The sequence below is a fragment of the Mya arenaria genome, chromosome 3 (assembly GCF_026914265.1).
Source record: "Mya arenaria isolate MELC-2E11 chromosome 3, ASM2691426v1".
In the NCBI taxonomy this organism is placed as follows: Eukaryota; Metazoa; Mollusca; class Bivalvia; order Myida; family Myidae; genus Mya; species Mya arenaria.
Window position 1 is genome coordinate 54,170,291 of NC_069124.1, and position 12,792 is coordinate 54,183,082.

At 35.2% G+C, this 12,792-nt stretch overlaps 1 protein-coding gene across 1 annotated transcript in view; it reads right to left on the minus strand.

The window, feature by feature from the left end:
- Positions 1–12,792, minus strand: part of LOC128227726 (extracellular matrix protein 3-like) — an 83,511-nt gene that overhangs the window by 37,083 nt on the left and 33,636 nt on the right. Inside the window, exon 2 of the mRNA XM_052938510.1 lies at positions 11,357–11,446. Coding sequence (XP_052794470.1) covers positions 11,357–11,446 — 90 coding nt within the window. The remainder of the gene's footprint in view (positions 1–11,356; positions 11,447–12,792) is intronic.

The window sequence follows — 12,792 nt, forward strand, 5'->3', positions numbered from 1 at the left end:
GTTTATTGCAAGGTTATAAATTTACCCATAAGACCTTGGCACATGGCAGCATAGTATGGTCCCTAGGCAAAGAAGAATTGACATTCTTTACAATTGCAATACATGTATAACTAGAAGCGCCGCAATGCAACGAAACCAGGTTTTTGTTATGGGCAATCAGAAATTATAGCCAATTAATTTGTTGTATGACTTGTTACCCAATAAATTAAGAAAGTTTTGTTTTTCTATAAATCAACAGAAAAATTAACTTACCTTGTAAAATATTCTCAAAAAATCAGTTGTCTGCTTTTTGAAAAAAAAACCTTAAGTTTTTAACTTACACTCAACAAATCAAGTACCTTGACCTTCTAATCCCCACCCTCAAAAGCAAGTTCAATCTGCAGCTTCATATAAGCTATATTCACACTAAGATTCATCACTATCCATCAATTCTAACTAAGTTGTTGGGCAGAAAAACATTTTTCTATTTTTAGGAACAGTGACCTTGACCCCACCTCTCAAGCTAGCTCTTCACATAAGCTACCTTCGCTCTAAGTTTCATCAATATCTATCAATGCTTACTAAAGTTATTGGGCAGAAACCATTTTTCTATTTTTAGTAATAGTGACCTTGACCTTAGCCTCTCCCTACTCAAAAGCAATTCCAAGCTAGCTCATCACATAAGCTACCTACACACTAAGTTTCATCAATATCTATCAATGCTAACTTATGTTATTGGGCAGAAACTATTTTTCTATTTTTAGTAACAGGCAACCTTGACCTTAGCCCCACCCTCCTCAAAAGCAATCCCAAGCTAGCTCTGTACAGCTACCTACACACCAAGTTTCATCAATATCGGTCAATGCTAATTAAAGTTATTGGGCAGAAACCATTTTTCTATTTTAAGTTACAGTGACCTTGACCTTAGCCCCTCCCCACTCAAAAGCAATCCCAAGCTAGCTCTTCACATAAGCAACTTACACACCAAGTCTCATCAATATCGGTCAATGCTTACTAAAGTAATTGGGCAGAAAACATTTTTCTTTTTTTAGGTAACAGTGACCTTGACCTTAGCCCCTCCCCCCTCAATATCAATCCCAAGCTAGCTCTTCACATAAGCTACCTACACACCAACTTTCGTCAATATCTATCAATGCTAACTAAAGTTATTGGGCAGAAACCATTTTTCTATTTTTAGTAACAGGCAACCTTGACCTTAGCCCCACCCCCCCTCAAAAGCAATCCAAAGCTAGCTCGGTACATAAGCTACCTACAACCAAGTTTCATCAATATCGGTCAATGCTAACTAAAGTTATTGGGCAGAAACCATTTTTCTATTTTAAGTAACAGTGACCTTGACCTTAGCCCCTCCCCACTCAAAAGCAATCCCAAGCTAGCTCTTCACATAAGCAACTTACACACCAAGTTTCATCAATATCGGTCAATGCTTACTAAAGTTATTGGGCAGAAACCATTTTTCTTTTTTAAGTAACAGTGACCTTGACCTTAGCCTCTCCCCCCTCAATATCAATCTCAAGCTAGCTCTTCACATAAGCTACCTACACACCAACTTTCGTCAATATCTATCAATGCTAACTTAAGTTATTGGGCAGAAACCATTTTTCTATTTTTAGTAACAGGCAACCTTGACCTTAGCCCCACCCCCCTCAAAAGCATTCCCAAGCTAGCTCTTCACATAAGCTACCTACACACCAAGTTTCATCAATATCTGTCAATGCTAACTAAAGTTATTGGGCAGAAACCATTTTTCTATTTTTAGTAACAGGCAACCTTGACCTTAGCCCCACCCCCCTCAAAAGCATTCCCAAGCTAGCTCTTCACATAAGCTACCTCCACACCAAGTTTCATCAATATCTGTCAATGCTAACTAAAGTTATTGGGCAGAAACCATTTTTTTATTTTAAGTAACAGTGACCTTGACCATTTTTCTATTTTAAGTAATAGTGACCTTGACCTTAGCCCCTCCCCACTCAAAAGCAATCCCAAGCTAGCTCTTCACATAAGCAACTTACACACCAAGTTTCGTCAATATCTATCAATGCTAACTAAAGTTATTGGGCAGAAACCATTTTTCTTTTTTTAGTAACAGTGACCTTGACCTTAGACCCACCCCCCTCAAAAGCAATCCCAAGCTAGCTCTCCCATAAACTACCTACACATCAAGTTTCATCAATATCTATCAATGCTAACTAAAGTTATTGAACAGAAACCAATGTTTGACGCCTGCCAGCCCGTCCGCCCGCCCGCCCAACGACAACCTCATTCTAATAACCCGGTTCTCGTTGAAAACCTGGTTAAAAATAATGGGAAACATATACAGAAGCAGATGCTGCATCTATTGATGAATTTGAATGTGCCAATATTTACAGTTGAAGCATAAGTGTGCAGCTTATTTTAATTATTGGTGTCATCTCTGAGTGAGCTTAACCCAGTAGATGGACATTACAATTGTGAGCCACCTTGATTGATAAAACAAACAAAAAAAAATTTCATTGAATCAGAATATGACAGTCTTTTTGCAGTTATTTCTGTAACATAAAGAATAAAATATTTTTCAGCATAAAAGAGGGACTAAAACATGGTTGATTATGATGCAGCCAGTTTCAAGCTGAGAAATTCTCAGTTACTTATTAAATTTAGCGCCATTGGATTTTTGAGATAATCATAATTTTAGTAGGAAAATGCATGTTTTGCATAGGTTTTGCACTCAGTTACATCTTCTTCAGAGGGGGCGAGGGCGATATCATGAGAAAATGATGGAAGGTTGTGTTTTCAGTTAGATTTAATACCTTTCTCATTATATTGCATAATCCATGTTCAAATATACCTGTAATATTAGGCTGTATGGAACACAATGAATTGAGGATATGCAATCAATTCAAAGCTATATCATCTTTTTTGCTTGTCAAATTATAGGGAAAAATATATAGTATGAAAATTTGTTACATTAAATATAATTTTACATTTTTATATTTTATTGTGCATTCTATTTAAATTGTGTATTCTATTTAAAGACAACAAAATATCATGGAGGAAAGTGCGTCTTGAAAAGATAAGAACTCCACAAAACACATGCTTGTAAATTTCAAGAAGTTTGCATAAGCAAGAAAAATGTTCATTGATGACAAGTGGATTTACATTCTCAGAAGATGCAGTCAAAAGATAGAAACCTCATCAATCTACGTTCACCAAAACATACAGAATATTTTGAAATATAATGAAAAAATCTAAATTACTGCCAAACCCCAATAAACAGCTGATAGGCAGATGGCTTGACATTCAAAACATAGGTATTAAAGTGCATGGCGAACAGGTAAAAAAAAATAAAATCATAAAATGTATTGAGTGTATTTTTTTTATAAAATTGTTTCAATTAAGATGTGGTTGTCTAATGTTCCCTTTAATGCTGAAACTTTATTATCAAAAGTTCATTTCCATCTTATAGGGAAATTATAAATTAATTGCTAGATTTTCATCCCCGCCGCCCCCTCTTTTTTCTGTCACCCCATAAATTTTTATTGACTCAAATAAGACAGTCCACAATGCAACAAAACCTGGTTTTCAATGATGCAGTTCCATGAAAGATATCTATAAAGTTTTCCCTAAATATAAAGTTTGGTCAAATTTGTCAACCCTAACTAAAGTTATTCTGAGTGAGTGAGTGAGTTTCAATTGTTTTTCTATTTTTAGTCACATTGACCTTGACCCTAGGGGCCCCAAGTGCATACCTGTGAAAGGTCTCCATAAACTCTTCCTAAATACCAAGATATTTCAACCCTAGCCCTAAAGTTATAGTTTCTCTATCTTTGATAGCAGTGACCTTGACCCTAAAAAACCCAGATGCAATCACATGGAAGGTTTCCATTATAAACTCTTCCCAATTTAACTAAGTTAAGTCAAGATATGTTAACCATTGCTAAAGATAATTTAGTTTTAATCATTTTTCTTTTTTGAGTAGCCTTTTACCTTGACCCAAGGGACCCAAATGCAGTCCCATGAAATGTCTCCATAAACTCTTCCTATATACCAACTTAAGTCAAGATATGTCAACCCTAAGTTAAAGTTAGAACAGTTTTTTTTATTTTTAGTAACACTGACCTTGACCCAAGGGGCTCAACACGCAATCTCATGAAAGGTATCCATACACTGTTACTTAATACCAAGTTAAGTCAAGATATGTCAACCCAAACTAATATAATTCAGTTTCAATCATTTTCCTATTTATAGTAACAGTGACCTTGACCTTAATCCAAAGGGTCCCCAACACAATCCCTTGAAAGGTCTGCATAAGTTCCTAAATACAAAGTTTGTTTAAGATAATCTTTATGTCAACCCTAACTAAAGTTTAATTAAGTTGCAAAGGTAAGTATTGACACCACCAGCCCGGCTGCCCGCCCATCAATCACCTTTCACTTTGTGAAAACCTGGTTAAAAATTTAGCTGGGCTCTGTATTTGCATATCTGTCCAGTACCAGCAGGAAATGACATTTATTCATACCAGTGGGTGTTGATGTAAATATTTAATCAACTGTAAAGAAGAAGAATTGTTACGATGCTGTTCATGGCCCATTTAGAAAGATGTATATATGGTCCCTTATTCAATAAGAAAGACCATGAACAGTATTCAACGGTAAAACAATCATCTAAGAAAAAAATATATAATGTCACACCTATATAACCCATGGACATTTAAAAAAATGATGAAAAACTAGTAATTAATTTATATTGGCCTAAACATTAAACATTTATACCTTTATAATACAGCTCTAAATTTGGGCATACATTTTCTTGGGAAAGTTCAAGCCAACTATAATCAACAAGCAATTTATACCATTTTATATTCCTGAAGAACAGTGCCGTCAAACTCCTCAAAAGTTACAAAAGCTTTAATAAAAGCTATGCAATAGATCACAAATCAGGCTGTTTTATTTTCTCCTGTGTCTGGAGTTTGGAGCCAGAGTTCTTGGAAAAACATGAAATTATCATAAACCTTAAATATTTCACAATTGTTTTAAGGCAAACCTTTGTCTGGAAATCACAATTTTTCATTATCTAAGTTCATTCCTAATTCCCTAATAGAGTGAGATGGCATTTCTCTTCTATCAGAATCAGATCATCTGGAAATATATTAGAATTTGGACTATTAGACAAATTGGTATATTTTCTGGAAAACAGAAAATGAAAGTCAAGAAATCCTTGGTGTACAGAGTTCCTAGACAGAATGGAAATAAATAATATTGACAGTAATTATTTTAGAAATCAGGCATCATCAGAGCACAAAACATCAAAGTCAGGCACGGAAATGCAGCTAGGAAGTAGTGTATGCCTTATCTAAGACTCACTCTAGATCCAAGAACAAAAATCTGAATTATGAAGCTATTGCAGTATCCTAATTCACAACAATATTTCCACAGAACAGATGGAATGGGGAAGCAGGACTTGGAAAAACAAACCAATGTTTGCTCAGAAAACATATCAGACTCAGAGTTCCAGGGGAAAGTTGAAAAACATCCAATGTCCCAATTCCACAAGGGATCATGAACAATACTGAGTGCTTAGAGAAAATAAATATGACAGAGAAAACATTAGCAACAGCTATCTTCAAGTTCATGATAAGCCACCAAAAGCTGTTAATGTCTTAATAATACAGATCTAACACATGTCATTAAAAGGAGCAACAAAACCATGAACTAACAAAATCTTTGAGGTATATTGAGTTTCAAATGTTTGGTATTCAGATACAAACTTTCATACCCAGTAAACTATCTGCATTGAAATTAAAGTTGAACTGAGGCAAAATTATTGGTGACCAAGGGATGAAATTTCAGACAAAAAATATTCAAATTGAATCATGTTCAATCAGTGAAGGTAAACATGTAGGAATATAAGCCTAATGCCAGCAGTTAAAAAAATCACATCATGCCATCCGACTTATAATAATCCCCAAATTTCCATAAACTTAGGTTGCAGCAATTATGCCAAATATTTTGCATCCTGATAATCAACCTTAACTTTATTACTGATAAGCCAGGCAGCATGCTCCTAGATCAAACCCTAAGCCAGGCTCAGGAAGAGATTAAGATGCCTGAAGTCAATGGTGTGTCTCCATCAGGGACTGTTTGCGATATGCCACCACAGTAAGTCTCCTGCCAGGACTGGCACATGCATACAGGGCAATACAGGTAACCCTTTATTAAAAATACAGGAACCAGTCTGAAATTCAAGACTGAGACTGGTGAAGGTGTGGATTATGGTCAGGCTTTAACTGCCAGAAATTTTGAACATATAATATGTAATAAATGTAACCCTTAAGTGATGCTATTTATATCATTACAAGATGCAGTTAAAAGTTGCCTCAGGAGCGTCTGTGGTTGCAACATTTAACAGCAACATCATTGTGTTTTCCACTTAGTTGTTAGGCTGCTGATCATTTTATTCATATCATGCTAACATCATTAGGATTTCATAGAAATCTCACTTGAAATGTCTAAAAATCATCATAGCAATCATGACTCCCTGCAGAGGTTGATTAACAGGTATGTCTGAAACACAATGTAATGTTGCTGGGTGTACTTGATTGTTGTGCCTCCAGGGAGGGTGTATCTTCTGAACTGGCTAACCTGGTTCCATGTCTACACCGCCATCCAGTAATCACAGGCTTCAGGTTTGCATGTAAAAAAGGATGGTTGACAGACATTGAAGACACCAGACCAAAGTCAAGACCATGTTCTGAAACTATACAGCCAATTATATCCTAGTGCGGATGAATGGCACTGCAAACATTATAGACAGTATAACTGCTGTAAAACTGAGATGAAGAAAGATCGCACTATTAGAAGTACAAACCAAATATATTCGACAAAGGTGACAAAATGTCTAAAGAGATATTTGGGAATCATTGAATTAATAGATAGAACAATATTAACAACAGCAGAAAAGGGAACACAGTAAACATACAGGTAAACTAAAGGAGCTTTATTGACAATTTATGGGTTTGTATTGTGTTTAAGGAAACAAGTAAAAACAATTGAACAAAACTTTAGCAAACCAACAGGAATGGACTAGAGTGACCTTACTACACTAGCAGACAGTGCTGATTCTGAGCTACACTTCCTAAATGAAATCAAACGGTCCATCATCTGAAGGTTTGCAAGTTTGGAGAAGGGGTCGAAAAACAAGACATCATATGCAAAAACTATTGTCAATTGTTTCTGGCTGGGGTGATATAGCGCTCTGCAAATGAAAGACCGACAGTTGCAGTAAGAACTGAACAACTTAAAAACCAGATATATTACAAGCATTCATTGATAGGCATTTTTATATAAATTTTCAAAATGCAAAAGAGAACAGAGTACAGTTATGCAGGTATATTATGAGCTTCTTGAGAAATTTAATGGGTTGTTAACAGTAATATAATGAAACAGAAGCCAAAAGAAGTACAACACAATCTAAGTACACCAATGGAATTTTTTTTATGACAGTGCAATAATGCCAAATAATATTCATGTTCTGAGGTTTTGCACACAAAAAGTCCTAATGACTTCCAGAAAGGCAGATTGTACAGTTTTTCCTGGAGCTGTATTTTCAAATGCACCGAAATAACTTTTTTCTGGACACTGCAGAGTTCAGAGAGGGAAACTCGTGATCGAGCCACACAAGAAGGGCTGAAACTTAAACCATTGTAGTGACTGCAGAATCATTTTTCCGTCTTGCCAATCTGTCAGGCTTTCCCCAAGGCTTTCCTTATGATATGTCGGAATAACACAGACAAAATGTGTCACATGTCAAAATATGGAATTTTCAGCCAATGAATTGCTTTTGCAGATCTTCCTAATGTCAAGTTAGTTCCACCAATGGTTTGTCTTTTTATGACACAAGTTTTACCAGAAAAAAGTTTTTTTTAACTATTGAAAATACTCTAAAGTCCCTGCCTGCCAAGTGAAGGAGTCTAAGAAGATTTAAATGCCATTCCCTTTTTGAAAGTATGTGCAAGATGCATGCATCTTCCTGTTGCTCAGAGCTAATAGATTGTTCATATCTTTCAACAACAAATGCAATCCCTCAGTGTCCATTTTAATGGTCAATGCATCCTGGCAATAGGCATAATGGATGTAAATGTCCATACTGGCTGTCAAAGAAAATTGTTATTGCCACAGAATACAAGCCATTTGTTCCACTGCTGCCAACAATAAATCAAGTAAATGTTTCTGCAATGCTATAAGAGTATTCTCTTCTTAGTCTGAGGTGATTTGCACTAATAATTGAAAGTAAACATAGCAGATCTTCTGCCAATTTATAAATGCAAAAAGATGATTAAAACTAATCAAACAATGACCTAGTTGAAGTAATTCAGATGTTTTAATGTGAGAAATATACACAATGACCAGATAGGTCCAGATATAATGAGAGAAATAATCACACAATGACCAGATAGGTCAAAATGTAATCAATGTGAGAAATAATCATAAAGTGACCAGAAAGGTCAAGAGTCTCAAATGCAATGGCCAGATAGGTCAAGATATATCAATGTGAGAAATAATTACACAATGGCCTGATAGGTCAAGGTGTATCAATGTGAGAAATGATTACACAATGGCCAGAAAGGTCAAGGTATATTAATGTGATAAATAATTACACAATGGCCTGATAGGTCAAGATATATTTTAATGTGATAAATAATTACACAATAGCCAGATAGGTCAGGTGTATCAATGTGAGAAATAATCTCACAATGGCCAGATAAGTCAAGATGTAATAATGTGAGAAATAATCACACAATGGCCAGATAGGTCAAGGTGTATCAATGTGAGAAATAATCTCACAATGGCGAGATAGGTCAAGATATATCAACGTGAGAAATAATCTCACAATGGCCAGATAGGTCAAGGTGTATCAATGTGAGAAATAATCACACAATGGCCAGATATGTCAAGGTGTATCAATGTGAGAAATAATCACACAATGACAAGATAGGTCAAGGTGTATCAATGTGAGAAATAATCACACAATGGCCAGATATGTCAAGGTGTATCAATGTGAGAAATAATCTCACAATGGCGAGATAGGTCAAGGTGTATCAATGTGAGAAATAATCTCACAATGGCGAGATAGGTCAAGGTGTATCAATGTGAGAAATAATCACACAATGGCCAGATAGGTAAAGGTGTATCATTGTGAGAAATAATCACACAATGGCCAGATATGTCAAGGTGTATCAATGTGAGAAATAATCTCACAATGGCGAGATATGTCAAGGTGTATCAATGTGAGAAATAATCACACAATGGCCTGATAGGTAAAGGTGTATCATTGTGAGAAATAATCACACAATGGCCAGATATGTCAAGGTGTATCAATGTGAGAAATAATCACACAATGGCGAGATAGGTCAAGATATATCAATGTGAGAAATAATCTCACAATGACCAGATAGGTCAAGGTGTATCAATGTGAGAAATAATCACACAATGGCCAGATATGTCAAGGTGTATCAATGTGAGAAATAATCTCACAATGGCCTGATAGGTCAAGGTGTATCAATGTGAGAAATAATTACACAATGGCCAGATAGGTCAAGATGTTTCAATGTGGGAAATAATCTCACAATGGCCAGATAGGTCAAGATGTTTCAATGTGAGAAATAACCACACAATGGCCAGATAGGTCAAGATGTTTCAATGTGGGAAATAACCATACAATGGCCAGAGAGGTCAAGGTGTATCAATGTGAGAAATAATCACACAATGGCCAGATAAGTCAAGATGTATCAATGTGAGAAATAATCTCACTATGGCCTGATCTGATAGGTCAAGGTGTATCAATGTGAGAAATAATTACACAATGGCCAGATAGGTCAAGATGTTTCAATGTGGGAAATAATCTCACAATGGCCAGATAGGTCAAGATGTTTCAATGTGAGAAATAACCACACAATGGCCAGATAGGTCAAGATGTTTCAATGTGGGAAATAACCATACAATGGCCAGATAGGTCAAGATGTTTCAATGTGGGAAATAACCACACAATGGCCAGATAGGTCAAGATGTTTCAATGTGGGAAATAACCATACAATGGCCAGATAGGTCAAGACGTTTCAATGTGAGAAATAACCACACAATGGCCAGATAGGTCAAGATGTTTCAATGTGGGAAATAACCACACAATGGCCAGATAGGTCAAGATATATCAATGTGAGAAATAATCTTACAATGGCCAGATAGGTCAAGATATATCAATGTGAGAAATAATCTCACAACGGCCAGATAGGTCAAGATATATCAATGTGAGAAATAATCACACAATGACAAGATAGGTCAAGTTGTAACCACATAATGACCAGATAGGTCATGATGTATCAATGTGATAAATAATCACACAATGGCCAGATATGTCAAGGTGTATCAATGTGAGAAATATGCAATAAATGGCCAGATATGTCAAGGTGTATCAATGTGAGAAATATGCAATAAATGGCCAGATAGGTCAAGGTGTATCAATGTGAGAAATATGCAATAAATGGCCAGATATGTCAACTGGTGTATCAATGTGAGAAATATGCAATAAATGGCGCTGCAAATATAATTATGTACTATTAATACCCTTTCTTGAACTGCAAATACAAGATCTCGAGCGAGTAAAGGAAATTGGTTGTCGCCCCAATTTATTGAACAGACAGTGACATTGGAGTAGCACAACCATAACAGGGCTTAATTGCAAGAGGATAATGAAGCACCTTCTCTGAGATTGTATTCCACACATGTTGTATAATTATAATTAGTAGAATTGGACTCTCAGTAAGGAAAAGAATGACTTATGCAAGTGAACAAGGCCGTAATGTTTAATTAGTCAAGAATAGGCAAGTCAGGCCTAAAAAAAAATACATTTGGTTCGGGTTACCCGACCCTACCTACGGAATAGGCGCCGACCCTACCGTTTTTATAGTCAGTTTGAAAAAAAAATGAAAAACTTTTTTTTTTAATTGCTTTTCAATGTGTAGTTTAAAACCTTAAATGCTTATTCAGGAGATAACTTTAACACCATTCTCCAATGATGAAAATAACATTCTTACATAAAGCCTAATACAAAAAAAAATAAAAAAAATTAAAAAGCCTACCTACCCTACCTATTTTTGAAAAAGATTGTAACCCTAACCAAACAATTTTTTTTTTTTAGGCCTGAGTACTTCTAGTATATTTATTGCAGTGGACTGCTTGTATCATCATTTTCTTGAACTGGGTCCCAGGTGTACTTGCTAAATGAAATATCTCTTAGTTACACTTACACTGAAGAGATTGAAAACATATTTTTCAACAATTCAACCCATATAAAGCACCTTACACATCAATAATCCACTAACCTTGATCTGTGACCTTGAAGAAGAAGCTGTCACTGGTGGCGTTTTCCCCAGGGGAGAGGATGTACTGGATAAGCCATGCATCTATATCCCCTGAAAATATAGAAGACAAGGAATGAGTTGCTTTAGTTTCTTTTGAACTCATATGACTAAATTTTGCAATATCAGGAGTATAGTTTTTCTTTAACTTTTTAAATGCTTAATGTTTCATAGACATATATTTATTCATTCAAACAATTTTACAGGCAACAAAACTACATTAAATTTATTATTTAATAAATATTGGATTGCAAACGAATATTTGCATATTCGAATATTTGATTTTGGTATTTGAATGTCAAAATCGGTATTCGAATATTCGTTGTTTTTCTATTTCCTGCATGAATAAATAAAATAATAAAGCTTTTTGTCTGCAGCTGTGTTCTTGTGGATAAGTTCATTTTTTCTTGTTTTTACAACCATTGGCCCCTATAGTGCCAGATGTGTGAACGGGAAAATGATACACTGCATGCACGTCATTATGTAAATGTCAATTAGGGGCCCTGTTGGGTATTATATAAACAGTAAACCTATAATTTACAATATCGGCTATTAGAAAAGTGACATCCAACCAGTTTAAATGATTTTCGGTACATTTAAATGACCTGATGCCAGATATAAGGATTCAAGTAACCGGCCTTCATTCCAAGTGCTGTCTAGTCTGCCAATTAAGCTGTGCAATATTGCTCAAACCACCATGATGATATGAATGACATGTGCCTGTAAATTGTGAACACTATCTGCTATTTGAACTGTTTTCCATGTATCAATATAACATTCATGCTTTGAAATGTTAATTGTATAGTATAGCAATTTAGGATATATTTTTTGTATTTTTGTACAATAGCTGAGTTGATATCCACTTATTAGTACTTATAGTTCCTGTTGTTTTTTTCCTTAGTTTAAAAATATTTAGTAAAGGATTCAATTGCAGTGAGGCTGGATGTAATGCAGAATATCATAAATATCATCAATCAGGTTCCCTTTTCGGGGACTCACCCGTTGAAGCATAACGTCATTCAACTGCGTTAAGATCTTTGCTGATATATCTTCGTCTTGTTTACATATAAGAACTTAGTGGAATTGCAATCGTGCAATTTTGATTTTAATTTGCTTAAAAATATGTTGGGATTTTTTCTAAAAATGGGGAATTTCAGAGACTTAATGCTATAACACAGGGTTCGTCAGAAACAGCTTTGACAAAGACAGGTTAAAAGACCCTGGCTATTACTAAAACAAAAATTAATAGTTTACTACATTTTCAAAAACATTTATTTTTGGAAATCAAATATAATTGAACGAAAAAAAATACTGAATATTTGAATATATCAGTTTTGCCATTCATTACATCCCTTACTAATTAATTAATGCTTGCACCAGGTTCTCTTAAATATATATTT